The 17,355-nt window shown below is 56.1% G+C and overlaps 1 protein-coding gene across 1 annotated transcript in view; it reads left to right on the top strand.

Moving 5' to 3' along the window:
* STK10 (serine/threonine kinase 10) overlaps nucleotides 1–17,355 on the top strand; it is a 40,512-nt gene that overhangs the window by 18,982 nt on the left and 4,175 nt on the right. Inside the window, exons 3-14 of the mRNA XM_063413326.1 lie at nucleotides 4,290–4,338; nucleotides 6,583–6,732; nucleotides 7,748–7,820; nucleotides 8,416–8,610; nucleotides 9,598–9,679; nucleotides 10,569–10,703; nucleotides 11,350–12,036; nucleotides 13,222–13,352; nucleotides 14,421–14,544; nucleotides 15,640–15,819; nucleotides 16,931–17,023; nucleotides 17,203–17,332. Coding sequence (XP_063269396.1) covers nucleotides 4,290–4,338; nucleotides 6,583–6,732; nucleotides 7,748–7,820; nucleotides 8,416–8,610; nucleotides 9,598–9,679; nucleotides 10,569–10,703; nucleotides 11,350–12,036; nucleotides 13,222–13,352; nucleotides 14,421–14,544; nucleotides 15,640–15,819; nucleotides 16,931–17,023; nucleotides 17,203–17,332 — 2,029 coding nt within the window. The remainder of the gene's footprint in view (nucleotides 1–4,289; nucleotides 4,339–6,582; nucleotides 6,733–7,747; nucleotides 7,821–8,415; nucleotides 8,611–9,597; nucleotides 9,680–10,568; nucleotides 10,704–11,349; nucleotides 12,037–13,221; nucleotides 13,353–14,420; nucleotides 14,545–15,639; nucleotides 15,820–16,930; nucleotides 17,024–17,202; nucleotides 17,333–17,355) is intronic.

Here is a 17,355-nt window from a genome sequence, read left to right as displayed (position 1 = left end):
GAACTCTGCACACTCTGGAGAGGGGAGGTGGGCCAGGTGAGGAGGGAACCTGGCCGTGTTTCCTTCCCCAGCCCCTCCGCCAGCCCAGCGCCGTTCCCTTGATCAAACTCTCTTCCCTTATCTCTGCAGCCCCTCTGTGCAGCACAGGGCTGTGCTGGGGAGTGCCTTCCTCTGCTGGTGACAAGGACACCTCAGAGCTGCCCCAGAAAGGCGGCAGAGCCACGAGGCTGCGCGTGGGCGCCGGAGGCGGCCGGGGCACAGGATGCTGCAGCCTGGGGGAGGAAATGGCTGAGGTGTTTCAGTTCTGCTGTGGTTTCTGGGCCGGGCAGGGTGGATCTGAGGGCAGAGGGACGCTGGGGGCACGGGCAGGGCCCCCCTGTGCCTGCTGGGGGCTGCAGGTCTTGTCAGTGTCCCCACGCAGGGGACAGGTGGGGGTCCTGCAGCTCCTCGGTGACCCCAAACTCCTCCACGGTGACCCCAAACCCCTCCACGGTGACCCCAAACTCCTCCAGTGACCCCAAACCCCTCCACGTGCTCTGCACGAGCACCAGGATCAGGCTTCAGGCAGCCCTCACCTCCAGGGCCCTGGCAGCCACTGGGCTGTCTGTCCTGAGGGGACCTGGTGGCCTCTGGCACCCAGGGGCATCCCTGGCAGGAGCTGCCCCCAGATTTGTTTCCCACCCCCCTGGCCCTTCCTGCCTGCCAGGGAAGGGTTTGTGGGCACTGCCCTCTGAGTGCCAGGCAGGTGAGTAAGAGCCAAACCCTGCTCAGGACCAGCAGCTCTCCCACCCTTGGCACGACTGGGCAGTGTTTGGTGAAATTATCTCTCCAGATAAGGTTTTTGTGTGTGGTGTTTTCTTTTTGTTCTAGCGGTGTAGAAAGTTCCAGGCGTTCAGGCACACCCAGGGGGTGGGAGCTGTCCTGCCTGGGCTGGGAGGAGCGAGCTGGGGGGCACCTGGGCAGGTGAGGCTGGTCCTGGTTTGTCAGACCCTAAATGCTTCCAGGTCCTGCTGTGGTTAAAATGAGCCATGGGAAAAATCGAGGTAAAGTCCTTGGACCTGAGTGGACTTTCACTTTCAAATTTAAATTTAATGTTGCCCGTGGCAAAGGTTTTTTTGAAAAGGAAAGACTTTGTGGTCTCTGCATGCCGACCTCTGTGTTTTTGTTTTGTTGAACGTGTAGGAGAAAAGGGCCCTTTTCATTTAAACAATTTTCAGAGGCACTGAGAGCAAGTTCCTTTCTCTTTCAACCCAGCTGCCCCAATCCGTTCCTGTGTGTGCCCAGAGCATCCCTTGGAGCTGGGAATGAGCCCGGGGGGTTGGGAGCTCCTTGCCTGGGGGCTGGGTGTGATTTGGGGCTGGGGGCTCTGGCTGTGGCTGTCACTCCGTTGTGCTGCTCAGAGAACTCAGAGATGGAGCTGCCAGTGGATTTGGGGGTGGTTGTGATGGGCTGGAGACCGAACCATGGATGGTGGGTTTGTAGGAGCTTTGATGTGGCACAGGAACCCTGCCCTGGGTGAGGAAGTCCCTGGGTTTCTGTGCAGAGGAAATCATCAGGAACAGGATGTTTGCTCCAGCCCCGCTGCCTGCACACCCCACAGGCCCCCAGCAGCAGCAGCAGGAGGTGTGGGTGCTCCAGCTCACACAGAGCTGATGTCACCAGGCCTGTCCTCCCAGTGCCTCGATGGCAGAGCGCTCCCCAGGCTGGCCCTGCTCCTGGAAGGAAGTGTGCTTGGCGGGTGATCTGGGACACTGCCAGCTGTGTTTGTTTAAACTGGATTTTTTTTTGGGGCTCGTTATTTTTTTAGCTGCTTGGACCATGTGGCCACACCCAGAATTATTCTCTGGCATCTCTGCCCTTGTTGAAAATGCATTTTTTGGAGTTTTCCGTGTTTCCCCGTTCTCCCAGCTGCAGCCTGCTGTGCCTGGACGAACACACAGGCTCAGGCTGCTTCAGAGGGAATGGCTCTCCTCATTTTCTCATTGCCAGACTGCAAACCTGGCTGGAATTCTGTGAGGTTTGCCCTGAGGAGCCCAGGAAGGGCTGGTTGGTGGCCACTGATGGTTTTAGCCTGCTCTGATAAATGTGATGAGAACACCACAAGAGCTCTGGGTTGAAATGACACCCCTGGAGCTGTTGGGGTGACAGTGGGGCACAGGGCAGTTCCCTGCCGGGGGGCACCATGGCAGGAGACAATCCCTGCCTGTCCATTTGCTCAGGAAGCCGCTGGTGCTCTGGTTCAAGGTATTAAACAGTAAAAAAGTCTTGATCTGTCCCACTGATGCTCTGCTGGCCCCGTCCCTCCTGCCAGACTCCCACCTGGAGCTGTGCCAGGCGGGCACTGCTTCTCCTGAATTCGGAATGGTTCCATTGTCTTCCCAGTTGCTCCTCTCCACCTCCCTGTTTCAAATGCTGGCCCCTGGTTATTCTCTGTCACATCTACCCGGTTTTGTCACCTCTGTCCCCTCTGTGGCTCCCTGCAGCTGTGCTGATGCCCACAGAGCCGTTCCAGCTGTGCTGCACCCCTGTTCTCCAGGACAAAGCTGGTGTCTCCCTCCGGCTGCATCCCCCTGCCCAAGCAGAGGAGCTGAGGGGTGGGATGTGGCTTTCCTGGGGCTGCAGAATCAAACCATGAGGAACAGGGAGCTTGAACCTCCTCCCCTGAGCTGCCGGGCCAGTGCTTGGAGCTGCTCTGATAACGTGATGGGTTCGGAGGGCTGAGCTGGTAAACACTGCTCAGGCGTGTCCCCGCAGTCACCTCCGGCATTTCCCCACTCTGGAACGCTGCCCTGTCACCTCGGCAAGCAGCAGAGCTTGCCGGAGAGGTGAAGCAGCTCTTGTCCCTTGTAATCCCTGCCTGCTTGAAATTGTAATCAGTTTATCTGAGCAGCCCCAGAGGGGAGCGATGAACTGAGGCCGCCACGGGGCAGCTCTGGCTGGGTCTGTGCAGGCGTGAGGGGCAGGATCTGCATCCCCGAGGTGCTGGGGACACCTGGAGGGATGGCAGGGACCGGGCAAGCAGATGTGTGGGACACACAGAGGTGTGGGACACACGGATGTGTGGGACTGGCAGGGCTCTGCACATCCCTGGAGAAAAACAGCAACATCTGGGGAATGTGCTCAGCCTCTCCATGGACACAGATTCCCCTCAAACTGCTCAAAATAAGAGAGCAATGAACTAGTGAGCAATGTGGGGAAATAAAAATAGTTTTAAACCCCCCCCCAACCCTACCCTAAAGACACGAGAGCCCTCCCCATCCCTGATCTGGCAGGGAAAACGCTGCCTGGTGTGTCCAGCCACGTCAGCTCGCAGCTATGACAGTGATCCCGTCCTGCTGGCAGCTGCAGGGCCAGGGATGGGAACGGGGCCAGCTCCAAACCCCGAGGCTGCTGCAGGGGTGGGAGGCAGGTACGGGGCTGCTGGGGGTGACACAGCCTCGGGAGGGTCCCTGGGGGTGGCACAGCCTCGGGAGGGTCCCTGGGGGTGGCACAGCCTTGGGAGGGTCCCTGGGAGTGACACAGCCTTGGGAGGGTCCCTGGGAGTGACACAGCCTTGGGAAGGTCCCTGGGGGTGGCACAGCCTCGGGAGGGTCCCTGGGGGTGACACAGCCTCAGGAGGGTCCCTGGGGGTGGCACAGCCTCGGGAGGGTCCCTGGGGGTGGGCAGAGCATGGCATCTGACCCCGGGGGTGCCCAAGGGAAGCGTCCTGGGGAGCTCCCCCAGCCTGGCTGGGGTTGAGGGGCAGCTCTGCCATGCAGGGAATCAAATCCAGCTTGTTTTGGGTTGAGGCTTGAGGGTGTCCAGAGGAGGCAGCGAGGCTGGTGAGGGGCTGGGAACACAAACCCTGTGAGGAATGGCTGAGGGAGCTGGGGGTGTTTATCCTGGAGAAAAGGAGACTCAGGGGTGACCTTATCTGTCTGTACAGCTCTCTGAGAGGTGGCTGTGTCAGGTGGGGTTGGTTTCTTTCTCCAGGCAGCACTGAGAGAACAGGACACAGCCTCAAGCTCCACCAAGGGAAATACAGGTTGGATATTAGGAAAAGGTTTTTCACAGAAAGGGTGATAAAGTACTGGAATGGCCTGCCCGGGGAGGAGGTGGAGTCACCATCCCTGGATGTGTTTAAGGGATGACTGGATGTGGCACTGGTGCCACGGTTTAGTTGAGGTCAGGGCTGGGTTGGACTCGATGATCCTGGAGGTCTCATGCAACCCAGTCATTGTGAGATTCTCTCCTCTTCCTTTCCCCGTGACACACAGCCTGGATTTAACTCTCTCTCTCTGTTCCCCCAGATCATGATCGAGTTCTGCCCCGGCGGGGCCGTGGATGCCACGATGCTGGGTGAGTGCAGCCGTGCCCGATGCCCACGGGGCGTTTCCATCCTCCTGGCACACCCAGCAGCAGCCCTGGACAGATGGCAGCTGCCCCTTCTCTCCCAGGAGTTTGCCTATTTTCATACCCTGAGCAGAAGGTGTGGCAGCCCTGGGGGAGTTTTTAGCTACTTTAATGTCCTTTTGTGATTTAAATGCTGCTGGGATCTGCACATCATAAAGCGTGGGGAGAAGGGAGAGTCTGGCTGCAGGGGAAAGCTGAGTTTAAATATTTATCTGCTGGGGGCACAGGGTGCTTGGGATCCCCGTTCCCACAGCTCCAGCAGGGCTGAGATGTTGGAGCTGGGTGCCTGTCACGATGAATTTCCCCAGATCTTTTTGCTGACTTCTCCGTATGGAATCAGTCATTTGGTGAGGCAGCAGAGCTCTGATAAACTGCAGTTTGCAGCAATCCCAGCAATTTCCCCTTTTTAAACTCCTCCCTCCCACGCAGAGAGAGCTGCTGGCAGCAGGGATGGGTGGCTGTACCCCAAAAAGAGCCCGGGCTGGTGCCACAGCCCCTCTGGGGGTGACCCTGGGGGTGGCATCCCCTCTGCCACCACCCTGCCAGGAGCCCTGGGACAGAGCCACATCTCCCTGGGGGTTACTGCTTGTCAGCCCTGATCTTTGCAAAGGCCTGGCTTTCTTTTTATTTCCAGGAGCAAAATTTACCATCTTTAACTCAGCCCTTAAAGCTCGTCCCTCCTTTAGGGAACTTCTTTAAAGCGGCTCCAAATCACGATGTGAAAAAATTCCTTTCCTGAAGAGCTGCAGGGAATGATGCCTTCCCCCTGGAAAACCTCAGCAGGGGAGTTTTATCCATCTCTTGGGACATAAAAATGCTCCTGAGCATTTTTGGCTCCTGTCTGAGGTCCTGGTATGGGCAGCATAGGAAACCATCAGAGAGTGGCCTGGCTGTAACTCTGAGAGCCCTGAGTGAGGGTGAGGAGGAGCTGGAGCTCAGGAATGCTCCCAGAATCTGTAAATTCAGAATCAGTAAATCCCAGGATCTCAGAAATGCTGAGTGCTGCCTGTCCCACCTCCCCATCCCCACCAGCAGCTGGGGTGTGCCCTTCAAAATCTTGTGTACAAAACCACTGGAACTGCTCCAGGGAGGGTGAAAATCATCAGCTTTTCCCAGAGCAGGGGAGATCCTGGTGAGGAATGGAGGAACAAAGTGCCTGAGCCAGCACCCTCAGGCTGTGGTTAGGATCCCTGCTCTGAACAAACATCTGTCCCCATTGCTGGGGTCCCTCCCTCAGCCCCATCTGCTGCTGTCTGAGCCCTGCTCTGCCCTGCTGGAGGAGGGATCTGCCCTGCAGAGGCCTTGCCCAGGGCGGGAGGGCAGCTCAGGAGATGCTCACATCTGGAGGGGCCATGCTTTGTCACTCTGGGGGTGGAGGTGGCCCAGCAGGGAGGTCACAGCAGCGCCCGTCTGTCCCTGCGAGCCACGGGGTCACAAAACCTCCTGAGCTGGAAGGGGCACCCAAAATCCAGCTCCTGACTCTGCACGGGACAGCCTCCAGAATCCTGTGGTGTGCCTGAGAGTGTCCAAGCACTCCTGGAACCCTGGGGCTGGTGCTCCCCAAAAGGCCAGCTCAGGGCAGTGGGTAGGGATCACCCTGCTGAGCATTTCCACCGTGTTCCTTTGGGAAATGGGGTGTTCCTTTGGGAAGTGGGGTGTTCCTTTGGGAAGTGGGGTGTTCCTTTGGGAAGTGGGGTGTTCCTTTGGGAAGTGGGGTGTCCCCCGGGATGTTTAGGGGGATTCTGCATCCCCCCAGCAGGGAGAGTTCCCTCGTTCCCCTGTTCCCTGGGGAGTGAGGGCTGCTGATGTTCCTCCTGTGTGTGACCCTGCTGTCCTGCAGCCCAGTTCAGCTCCCTGCTCCCACAGCTTGTCTGTCTTCCCAAACTGCCAGGGAATTTGCAGTTCAGACCCCATCCCAAGCATTTCCCCCTCCTCGTCCCCCCCTCCACAGTTCCAGGCCCTCAGCTGAGCATTCCCAGGAGGGAGCTGTGAGCCAGCAGCTCCAAGAGGTGGAAATTCTGCTGCAAGTGCTGGCTTAGGGAATAAATCACCTTAACAAGCTGATTTCCATCGTCTCCCGCTGCTCTGACACGGGGACAGTGGCTTTGCCACGCTCTGCTGGGTGACCTGGGCCTTCCTGCTGCTCAGGTGAGCATCAGCTCACCCCTGTGCTGTCTGACATCCCTGCAGAGCTGGACAGGGCCCTGACTGAGCCACAGATCCAGGTGATTTGCCGCCAGATGTTGGAAGCTCTGCACTACCTGCACAGCAAGAGGATCATCCACAGGGACCTGAAGGCTGGGAACGTGCTCCTCACCCAGGATGGGGACATCAAGCTGGGTGAGTCCCTGGCACCAAGGATGGCTGGATTTGGGGGTCCCTGGGTGTGCTGGGATTGAGGGATGCTTCCCTCTGCCCCAGAAGAGCAGCAGGACAAGGAGGGGGAGGTTTTGTTCCCCCAAAGGGAGCTGTGAGCTGTGCAGAGCCCCCTGGCCACAGCCACGCTCAGGACCCCGAGGGGTTTTTCTTCCCTGAGTTTGTTTAATCCCTCTCTGAACCCGATTTCTGTGTGTCTTGGCCTGCTGAGCATCCTGTGCTGGGTGCCAGTTGGCAGGGCTGGGAGCTGGAAGAATTCCTCTTATCTGCACAGCAGGTTTGGTGGTGACAGGGGGGAGCATTGCCAAAGGGTTCCTTTGCCAGCTCCCTCTGCTCTGGAGTCAAGCTGGCACCAAAACCACCTCCTGGGGAAGGAGAGGGTGGATTTATCTGCAGGAGTTGCTCAGAGGGTGACCCCAGGCAGGGACACGCTGAGCTCAGGCTGCAGATGGGTGACAGCTCCTGTGGCTGCCACCAGGGCTGTCCTGGAGAGCAAACCCACCTGGAGTGGGCTCGGATCCCTCTGCAGCTCAATTTAATCTGGGTTGACTTCAGCTCAGAAGGGACAAAATCAGGGAGAGGCACCTTGCAGTGGCTGGAGGAGAGAGAAGGAATGGAACAGCACTTCGGTTTTCCTGCTCTAAAATCAGGTTTTTTGCTAGGAAATAAGTCCTGAAATCTGCCACGGAGCTGCCTTTGTTTGCAGAAAAGGCTCCGTTTCCTCCTGGATGTGTAAGGCTTGGCAGGAGGGGGTTGTTGTGCCTGTTTTAAGGGACATGGGAGAGGAAAATCCTGGGGGTCACGTACCCCAAACCAAGTTCAATTCCTGATGCTCAGCTCGGAGGACACAGCCCCTGGTATCACGTTCTTGCCTTCAGTGTGCCTTGCTTGCCTTCCAGTCTGTGTCCCAGCCAAGTGTGCTAACTCAGAAAGGTTTTTTCACTTTTCCTCCAGCCTCTAATGTTACTGCTCTTTGCAGCTGACTTTGGAGTGTCTGCCAAGAACATGAAAACCTTGCAGAAGCGGGACTCCTTCATTGGGACCCCTTACTGGTGAGTCCCTGCTTGCTGAGAAATCCTGTGCCCACGGAGGGCCCGGCTCCTGAAAACCAGGTTTGCTCTGAAGCTGGCTCTGGGGTGTGTTGGACCATGGTGCCTTAGGGTGGGAGGATTTAATGAGGATTCTTGGCCATTTTCTGCACGCCCAAGGGTTTTCCTTGCCAGCCCAGAGCTGTGAGCAGCCTCAGTGGTGTGGGAGCTCTGGCAGAGGGGTCACAGCGCCCCAGAGGAGAGGGGACACACGAGTGTGCCCTCCCTGCTCCCCCAACCCCGGGGGTGGGACGGGCTTTGAAGCCACTCCAGGCACATGGGAACGAGTCCCTGCCCTGGGAGCAGAGCCCCTAAATCACCCCAGTGAAGGAATTGCGGGGATTAATCCACGCTCTGGAGCAACATCCGCGCCAGATGTCAACGGCCTGGGGGTCTGCAGGGGCTGACCCTGCCGAGGAGGGAGGAGGGTGGAAGGGATGCTGCTGCTCCTTACACACGGAGCTGCGTGTCCTGCACCTCTGGGGATGGCTTGGAGCCTTTGGCTGCTGCCAGGCCGTGGTGGCAGCAGTGTCACCGCGGCCCCGCTGTCCCCTGGCAGGATGGCCCCGGAGGTGGTGATGTGTGAGACCATGAAGGACACGCCCTACGACTACAAGGCTGACATCTGGTCCCTGGGGATCACCCTGATCGAGATGGCCCAGATCGAGCCGCCCCACCACGAGCTCAACCCCATGAGGGTCCTGCTGAAGATTGCCAAGTCCGACCCGCCCACGCTCAGCTGCCCTTCCAAATGGTGAGGGGGCAGCACTGGGAGCTCACACAGATTAAAACCAGGCGTTTGCAGCAGTTTTCTTTGGTTTGAGTAGGGTTTGAGCTGTATCCCGGGTCCAGCTGTGTGCAAGGGGCTGGGAGGGCACTGCTGGCCGAGGGCAGGATGCTCACGCTGTGCTCACGGTGCCCAGGCAGCACGGGGAGAGCTGCTCCTCACCCACAGACCCCCAAAAACAGGGATCACCCCTTGGCTGTTCTCAAAACAACCATGTGTGCTGAAAGGCAGATTTTTCCCTAAAGCTGAAGATGGCAAAGAGCTCCAGAACTGCTTTCCTGAAGTGTGGAAAGCCACTTGTGCATGAAAAAGGAAACTAGCCAGTTACTTTTCATTTATTTATTTATTTGTTTGTTTGTTTTGCTAATTTACTCATTAATAAATCATAACAGCTGCTGCAGGTCAGCCAGCAGCAAATACCTGGCAGAGCACTGGAGCCACAGCATGGTCACAGCAGTCAGTCCTTGTCACAGGCAGGGTGGGGACGCTGCCTCTGGAGCTGCTCAGATGCCAGGAGTGACATCAGGGCCAGCTCTGCAGCTCAGAGCTGCACTGTGCAGGCTGAGGGTGCCCTCCTATGGGGCTCCTGGTCCTTCACAGCCACCCTTTCCCACCGGGGCTCTGGGGGTGGCTCCTTGTCCCCAGGCAGCTCCTGCCATGTCCCCTTTGGGGACAGCTGCTGTGTCCTGCCCTGCCTCTGCCTTTTGGCCCTGGGGCTCAGTCCTCACCATCTGCTGCCAGCACAGGTAAAGGCAAAACCTTGTCCCTGACCTGGCCCTGCTGCTGCTTCTCGCACAAATAATCAGAATTTCTGAGCACAGGGTCTCCCATGGCAGCAAAATGCTGATTGTGGCCAGTTGCAAGCTGGGCCAGAAGCTGCTGAGGGATCAGGCTGATCCCTCTGCTGTTTGAGGCCTCTCCTCTGCTGGATTTCTCACCACCAGCTGTTTTAAGGTCCCTGGAGTTCAGAGATTTCCTGAAGAAGGCGCTGGACAAGAACCCGGAGACGCGGCCCAGTGCTGCCCAGCTGCTGGAGGTAGGGACCACACCAGTGACCCCAAAGTGGTTTCAGCTTATTTTGATCTTATTTATAAAATTCATAGCACTTTTCAGCCACTGAAACGCTCCAAAAAGGATCAGCAATGTTTTTTTTTCCCTTTGGAGCAACCTGCAGAGCCCCTGTGGACACCGTGTGGAGCAGGAGCAGCTCCTGCTGCCTGGAAACGCCCGTGTGGCAGCCAGCTTGGGCTGTACCTGCCTAGCCCTGATTGAAATTCAGCTCCTTTCCTCCTGTCCCTTCCCAAAATCATCACAAAAACCTGGAAGCTGCTGTTCCCTGCTGGAACTGCGTGCTGGTACACAGAGCCCAGGGACTGCCCAGCCTTTTGCTGCAGCTCAGCACCAAAACCCCCTGTGAGCACTGAGTGATTCCAGCCCCATCCCAATCAACCCTTCCCCCAGGCTCTGTCTGCTCCTGCCCTGCCCCTGGTGACGTTCTGTGGGCAGATGTCCCCTTGTTTAAACGCTGCTGCTGCTGCTTTTGGGGGTTTTTGGGGAGGAACTGCTGCCATAAAGCAGCTTTGGGCAGCATCTGTGTGCAGAGTGTGCCCTGAACCTCAGCCCTGCCTCTCTCCCGTGAATTCCTCTCGGGGTAAATCCCAGTGATGCTGGGAAGAACCACACCCTCAGGTCTTTGAAAGCCAGAAGTCATCCTTGAGCTCACAAAGTGTCATTTTTGGCCACCTTCAGGGCAGAGTGTGCCCTGAACCTCAGCCCTGCCTCTCTCCCGTGAATTCCTCTGGGGGTAAATCCCAGTGATGCTGGGAAGATCCACACCCTCAGGTCCTTGAGAGCCAGAGGTGCTCCTCGAGCTCCCAGGGTGTGGTTTCTGGGCACCTCACGCTCTCACTGTGCTCTGTTTGCAGCACCCCTTTGTCAGCAAGGTCAGCAGCAACAGGGCCCTGCGGGAGCTGGTGGCCGAGGCCAAGGCTGAGGTGATGGAGGAGATCGAGGAGAGCCGGGAGGAAGCAGAGGAGGATGACTCCTCGGAGTCTGCCTCGGTGAGCTGGGCTGGGGAAAGGACCTGGCAACTCTGCCAGCCTCCAGAAATCCTTCTGGGCCACATCGGGTGGAGGGGAAGTGATTGCTTGGCCAGGGAGGGGCTGGATTTTGGTGGCTGCCAAGGAGAAACAATGGTGCTGGGGGGGTGCCCACTCACTGGAGGGGCTTGTGGAAAGTGGTTAAAAAACAAAAGGAAAAGGGAAAAAAAAAAAAGGAAATAAGCTCTGATGTAGGCTGGAGAAGCTGGATTGGAAGAAAAGCCAGAAGTAGGTGGAGGGACCACCAGCCCCAGGAGGGACCTGGGCAGATCTGGCTCTTTGGAAGGGACATCTCAGAGCTGCTTGGGGACGTGTCTCGACCTCCCTCCTCTGTCACAAAGGGAAGTGGTTCATCCTCATCTGCCTCTTTAGGATGTGCAGGTTCTGGGGCTCTTCCATTGCTCCCCTTCCCTCCTCCCAGGATCACCCTGGGGCCACAGACCTGGGGAAGGATGGAAGCAGCCCAGGGCAGTGTCCCAAAAGGGAGATTTCCTCCAGTGAGCCTTTAGTTCAGGGTGACTTTGCTCTGCAGAGGGGCCCTGTGGCCCTTGCTGTGGTGCTGAGTGGTGATGCCAAACCCAACATCTGCCCTCCCCTGCCTTTGCAGCCCCCTGGGAAGCACAAGCGGGACCCCTCCCAGGCGAGCCAGCTGAGCTTGGATGGGGAGAAACCTCCGGAGTCCTCCTTGCCCAAGGCTGTGAACGGCTCCGTGGGGACTGGCAAGGACACCGCAGAGGGCCAGAGCCCCAAAGGGATAAAGGATAAAGGGGTGAGCAGTGACAGTGACAAACTGGACAGCAAGCACTCCACAAAACCCAGCTCGGCCTCCTCGGCCACCCAGGACAAGCCAGACATCATCCTGCAGCCAGGACATTTGGGGAACTCAACAGAGGGGAACAAGGAGCCCAGGCTGGGCAGGGAGGAGAGGAAGAGCATTGGGGAGAGCAAGAGCCTGGAGGAGAGGAAGAGCCTCGGGGAGAGGAAGAGCATGGTGGAGCGACCAGAGAGTGTTCTGGAGAACTTCAGTGGGGAGAGGAAGAGCCTGGAGGAGAGGAAGAGCCTTGGGGAGAGGAAGAGCGTGGTGGAGCGACCAGAGAGTGTTCTCCTGGAGAACTTCAGCGAGGAGAAGCTGCCCAATGGGAGCCTGGTGGAGCCCCTGGCGCCGTTCCCCGGCAGCCGCTCCAAAGGGGACTCGGATTCGGGCAGCACCTCGGCCTCCGAGAGCATGGACCTCACCATCTCCCTGTCTGCTGACCTGGCCCTCAGCAGGGAGAGCGGCTCCATCTCCCTCAAGGTGAGAGTGGTGCCCAGAGGGTGCTGGAGAGCTGGGAGGAGGGAGGGACCTTCCCTAGGGAAAGCTTTCCAGGGTTTTCCGTGTTGCCTGTCCCTGCTGGGCTCACACCAGCTGGGTTGAGCTGTGCCAGGGGGCTGTGGGATGTCCTCAGGTGAAGGAGAAGCTCCTGGTGGAGCTGCTGAAGGTTCCTGTGTCCTCCTCTGTGCCAGGCCACTGGAATCCAGGGGAGGTCTGATGCCTGTGTCTATTTTATAACCACGCCACGAGCCTGATGTGTCCTTGCTCAAGTGTGAGACCCCAAATGGGACTTGCTAAACTTTATCCATGGTCTGTCACTCTGCTGCTCCTCTCTAGGACACCTGAGCTCAGGAAAAAGTTCATCTGGGCTGGTGGCTCTCAGTTCTCCCCAGCTGCCCCAGGTCTGGCCTGGTTTGTGTCAGCAGTGACTGCACAAAGACCTCCCAGGCTTCTTGGCTTTTGCTAAAGCTCCCTGGAGGGTGGGAATGCTTGACCTGGAGCTGCTCAGGTCAGCAGGGCTTAGAGGAAGAGGCAAAATAACTGCAATGGTATTTGCTGAGCTGCAGGAGAAGAAATGCTGTGACTTGAGGGGGCAGAGGGCTGTGTTGCACAAGATCTTTCTCACATTTGCCTGTGTGAGTGAGAACTTCCCGGCACAGAAACGTGCCCAAAAACCTTTCCTGGCAAAACTCTCCCCACCTCCTGCTGGGAGCTGGAGAGCCAAATCCCCCAGAGGAGCCTGCAGTCCCTAATGATTGGAAAGGTGATGCCCTTGCACAGGAATTTCCCCCTCCTCACGACCTTTCCCAGGATGTCTGTCTCCTCGAGGAGGAGGAATACAACCCCACACACAGATTTTCTCCCTCAGTTGCTCCTTTAGAAGGGGAAAGGAGTTTTTTGGGTTTTACAGGGAGTAAGCCATGCTAGATGATGGTGAGGAGGAGTCTTTGGGAGGTGGGTTGGGTTTCCTCAGGGTGGGAGTCCCTCTGCTCCATGCCTTGGTAGCCAGGCTGGATCTCCAAACTCACTGGCGGTTTGTGCCCCGTGCGGATTCCTCGTGTACCTTCCTCATGAACAACAGCATTAAAATTGCTCTGAGGGCCCCAGAGCAGCTGCTGCAGCCCTGGGGAGCTGCTTCACGGGCCCCTGCTGTCCCCCTGGCCCCAGGAGTCCCGGATGCACAAGAAGACCCTGAAGCGCACCCGCAAGTTCGTGGTGGACGGCGTGGAGGTGAGCGTCACCACCTCCAAGATCATCAGCGAGGACGAGAAGAAGGATGAGGAGATGAGGTTTCTCAGGCAAGTGGGGCACTGGGCTGGAGGGAGGGCAGGGTTTTCCTCTCTCTGAGCTAACCCAGGGGTGCCCTAAAGTCCTCTTGTCTGTCTTGGTCCCGCTTGGACAGGGGAAGGAGGGGCTCAGCTCAAGATGCAGCAAGGCTGTGGCAAGGGGAGCTTTGCTGTGTCTGGCTCTGTCCTCTGAATGTGTCCCCAGGGCTGGCTCAGTGGAAACCAGCTCAGAAATCTTCTCAAGATGTTCCTCTCCCTTTTGTTCTTGAATCTCCTCAGACTTCATTAACAGAAAGGCCAAGGGAGTTGTAAACCCCTGGAGCGTTATTTAATATTCGTGGGTGTGCTGTCCCTCCTTCATGAGTCCTTTGCAGATCTCACAGCTTTCAAACCTCCCTGACTTACTCTCAGAAAGAGGAGCTGCTGGTTCTAGCACAGAAATGAAAAGGCCCTTAAAATAATTAAATACAAATTGTTTTATTTGATGCCCAGTTCCAGGCTCCCTCGTGCTGCTCTCGGGGACTCCCTGAGAGGATAATTTGTCCTGAACACTTTGTGTCCCTATGGCTGCCTTATTCCTCAGCCCCAATATCAGATTTATGTAAAAGCTCATTAGCAGAACTGGTGAGCTGGATGAGGGGAGAGATGCAATGTCATCACAGATGGGTCACAATTTGTGGAAAGTCACTTTTTGCCTCCCAGGTGTGAATAAGAATGGATAGAGAACACAGAGGCCAGGCCAGAGCAGTCCAGCCTGGGATTTGAGGACCACTGGGCACTAACCTAGCGGGCACAATGGGCACTGGGGGTCACCAGTGCCTGCAGAATCACCTCGGGAGCCTTGCCAGGGCTGGTTTGGGAAGCTGGGAGTGCTCACAGCCCTGACCTGTGGGGACGTCCCTGCAGTGTCCCTGGGGCACACCCCAGGCTGGCATGTCCCTGTGCCTGTGCTCAGAGCGAGGGCAGGGTGCTGAGGCTGCAAAAACGCTCTGCTTGTGGATGTGACCATCCCTGCCCACCGTGCCCCTCACCTGAGCCCGCATTTCTCTGTCCCCCTGTCCCACCCTGTCCTCCCTGCAGGCGCCAGGAGCTGCGGGAGCTGCGGCTGCTGCAGAAGGAGGAGCACAGGAACCAGGCCCAGCTGAACAGCAAACACCAGCTGCAGCTGGAGCAGATGCTGCGGCGCTTCGAGCAGGAAACCATGGTAGGAGGGCAGGGAAAACCCCGGGGATCCAGCTCCTCTCAGGTGCCCCACATGGGATGCTCCCCTTGGGCATCACAGGGATCCTTTGGGATTTGAAGCGTGGATGGAAGATGGAGGTTTTGTGGGTTTTTTTGGTTTTTTTAAGCACCTGCAGCTTGGGAAGGACTGGCAGCCTTTGCCTGGCAAGGTGGAGCAGGGAAAGGGTTGTTCTGGACTTTCTCTCTTTAGTGATCTTTTCTTTTATGTCTGTTGGTGGCTACTGTGAGAAACAGTTTATAGTGCTGCTGTAATTCACAGGAAAAAAAAACCAAAAAAACCTTTAAATAAGAAAACAGCATGGCCTGAGTGTGACAGCAGGAAATCTGGCAAGGCTTTGGGTGTAAATTGAATAAACTGGGCTCACACACTCGGTCCCTTCTGTTGAAGTAAAAATAATATTGTAGTTAATCACAGAATGCTTTGGGTTGGAAGGGACCTTAAAGACCTTCTCCTTCCACGGCACGAGGGCACTGTTGGAACAGAGCTTCAAAGTAGGAGCTTGTAATTCTGGAAACTTAGATTAAAGATTTTAGTATGTAGTGGTATATGTGAACAATATGGAGGGTTTGGGGCATTGTCTAAGCTCTTCTTCACCTTTTTCTTCCTTCTTCATGGGTTTGGGTGAAAAATGTCTGCATTGTGGGCCTTGGGTGGTCATTATTGGGTCAGAAATATAAATAACATAGGTGTCACCTCGTTATTGGGTGATTAGCACTTAAATAACCTTGGAAAGAGCTAGAGATACTCCATTTTACCTTCGTTTTCTAACTTGCTAGTCAGAGTTGACAGTAATATAGATAATAATAAAGACCAAGTCCCAACACAAAACTGTGACTCCTGTGTATTAATCCCAACCTTGGCAGAAAAAGAAGCCAGAACCATCACGTGAGGTGTTGGTTGGAATTTTCCCTCCTCTATAAAGAAGCTCAACCCAAGCAGCAACAACCCCCCGCCCCTTTTTTTTTTTTTTTCCCTCTTTTCCCTTTTCTTTCTAAACTTTCACAAGGACAGGAGGCTGAGGCTGAGGCGTTTCCTTGGTTTCCTCTCCCCGGGCAGGCCAAGAAGAAGTTCTACGAGGCGGAGCTGGAGGGCCTGGAGCGGCAGCAGAAGCAGCAGATCGAGAGGATGGAGCAGGAGCACGCGCTGCGCCGGCGCGAGGAGGCCAAGCGCATCCGCCTGGAGCAGGAGCGCGACCACGCGCGCTTCCTGGAGCACCTCAAGATGATGAAGAAGGAGGTAAAAAAATAATGGGACACGGCAGGGAGGGAGGGGAGGCTGCCTCACTGCACCTCTGCGTGTCCTGGGAAGCGCCTCGTGTGAGAGGAAAGAGGTTGGGGTGTTCTGGGAGGAAGCTTTGGTTTTGGGTGGTCCCTGGGTGGTTTTGGGTGATCCCTGGGTGGTTTTGGGTGATCCCTGGGTGGTTTTGGGTGATTCCTGAGGTGCTTTTTGGTGATTCCTGAGGTGCTGTTGGGAGATTCCTGAGGGGATTTTGGATGGTTCCTGAGGTGTTTGGGGTGTTTCCTGAGGTGTTTTGGGTGATTCCTGAGATCCTTTCTGGTTATTCTTGAGGGCCTTTTGGGTGATTCCTGAGGTGTTTTGGGTGATTCCTGAGGTCCTTTTGGGTGATTCCTGATGTTGCTTTTGGGTGATTCCTGAGGTCCATTTGGGTGTTTCCTGAGGTGCTTTTTGGTGATTCCTGAGGTTGCTTTTGGGAGATTCCTGAGGACCTTTTGGGTAATTCTTGAGGTGTTTGGGGTGTGTTCCTGAGGTGTTTTGGATGATTCTTGAGATCCTTTCTGGTTATTCTTGAGGGCCTTTTGGGTGTTTCCTGAGATGCTTTTTGGTAATTCCTGAGGTGTTTTGAGGTGTTTCCTGAGGTGCTTTTGGGAGATTCCTGAGGTGTTTTGAGGTGTTTCCTGAGGTGCTTTTGGGAGATTCCTGAGGTGTTTTGAGGTGTTTCCTGAGGTCCTTTTGGGTGATTCCTGATGTTGCTTTTGGTGATTCCTGAGGGCCTTTTTGGTGATTCCTGAGGTGCTTTTTGGTGCTTTTTTTTTTTGGTACAAAAAGTACCTGAGGTACTTTTAGGTGATTCCTGAGGTTGCTTTTAGGTGATTCCTGAGGGTCTTTTTAGTGATTCCAGAAGTGTTTTTTGTAATTCCTGAGGACCTTTTGGGTGATTCCTGAGCTCCTTTTTGGTGATTCCTGAAATCCTTTTTGGTGATTCCTGAGCTCCTTTTTGGTGATTCCTGAGCTCAGTTTTGGTGATTCCTGAGCTGCTCAGTGGCTCGAGCTGGGGTTGCTCCTGGCCTGCAGTGACCTACAGGGAAATTTGATTTCCTCCCCACAGGTGAAGAACGAGGTTGAGAAGCTGCCACGGCAACAGCGCAAAGGGAACCTGAAGACGAAGATGGACGACTTCACCCAGAAAAAACAAACCATGGTGAGACTCAGGGAAGGTCCTCCCCACTTCCAAGGCTGGGAAATAAATAAATATTTATTTTTAAGCAGAATAAAGCACCCCTCCTGCTGGAGGGACTGGAAGGTTCTGAAGCACCAGGAGCTGCTTTCCAAGCTGCAGCAGAGGGAGGGCTGATGGTGCCACTGCTGGGTTTTTAACAGGAACAGGAGTTCCTGGCCAAGCAGAAGGAGGACCTGGAGCAGGCCATGAAGAACATCACTGCCCAGAACAAAAGAGAGATCTGCGACAAGGAGCGCGAGTGCCTCAACAAGAAGCAGCAGCTGATGAGAGGTGGGTGGCAAAGGCTGTGAGGG

This window comes from Prinia subflava, chromosome 16 (assembly GCF_021018805.1).
Source record: "Prinia subflava isolate CZ2003 ecotype Zambia chromosome 16, Cam_Psub_1.2, whole genome shotgun sequence".
Taxonomy (NCBI): Eukaryota; Metazoa; Chordata; class Aves; order Passeriformes; family Cisticolidae; genus Prinia; species Prinia subflava.
This window is presented reverse-complemented; position numbering and strand designations above follow the sequence as displayed.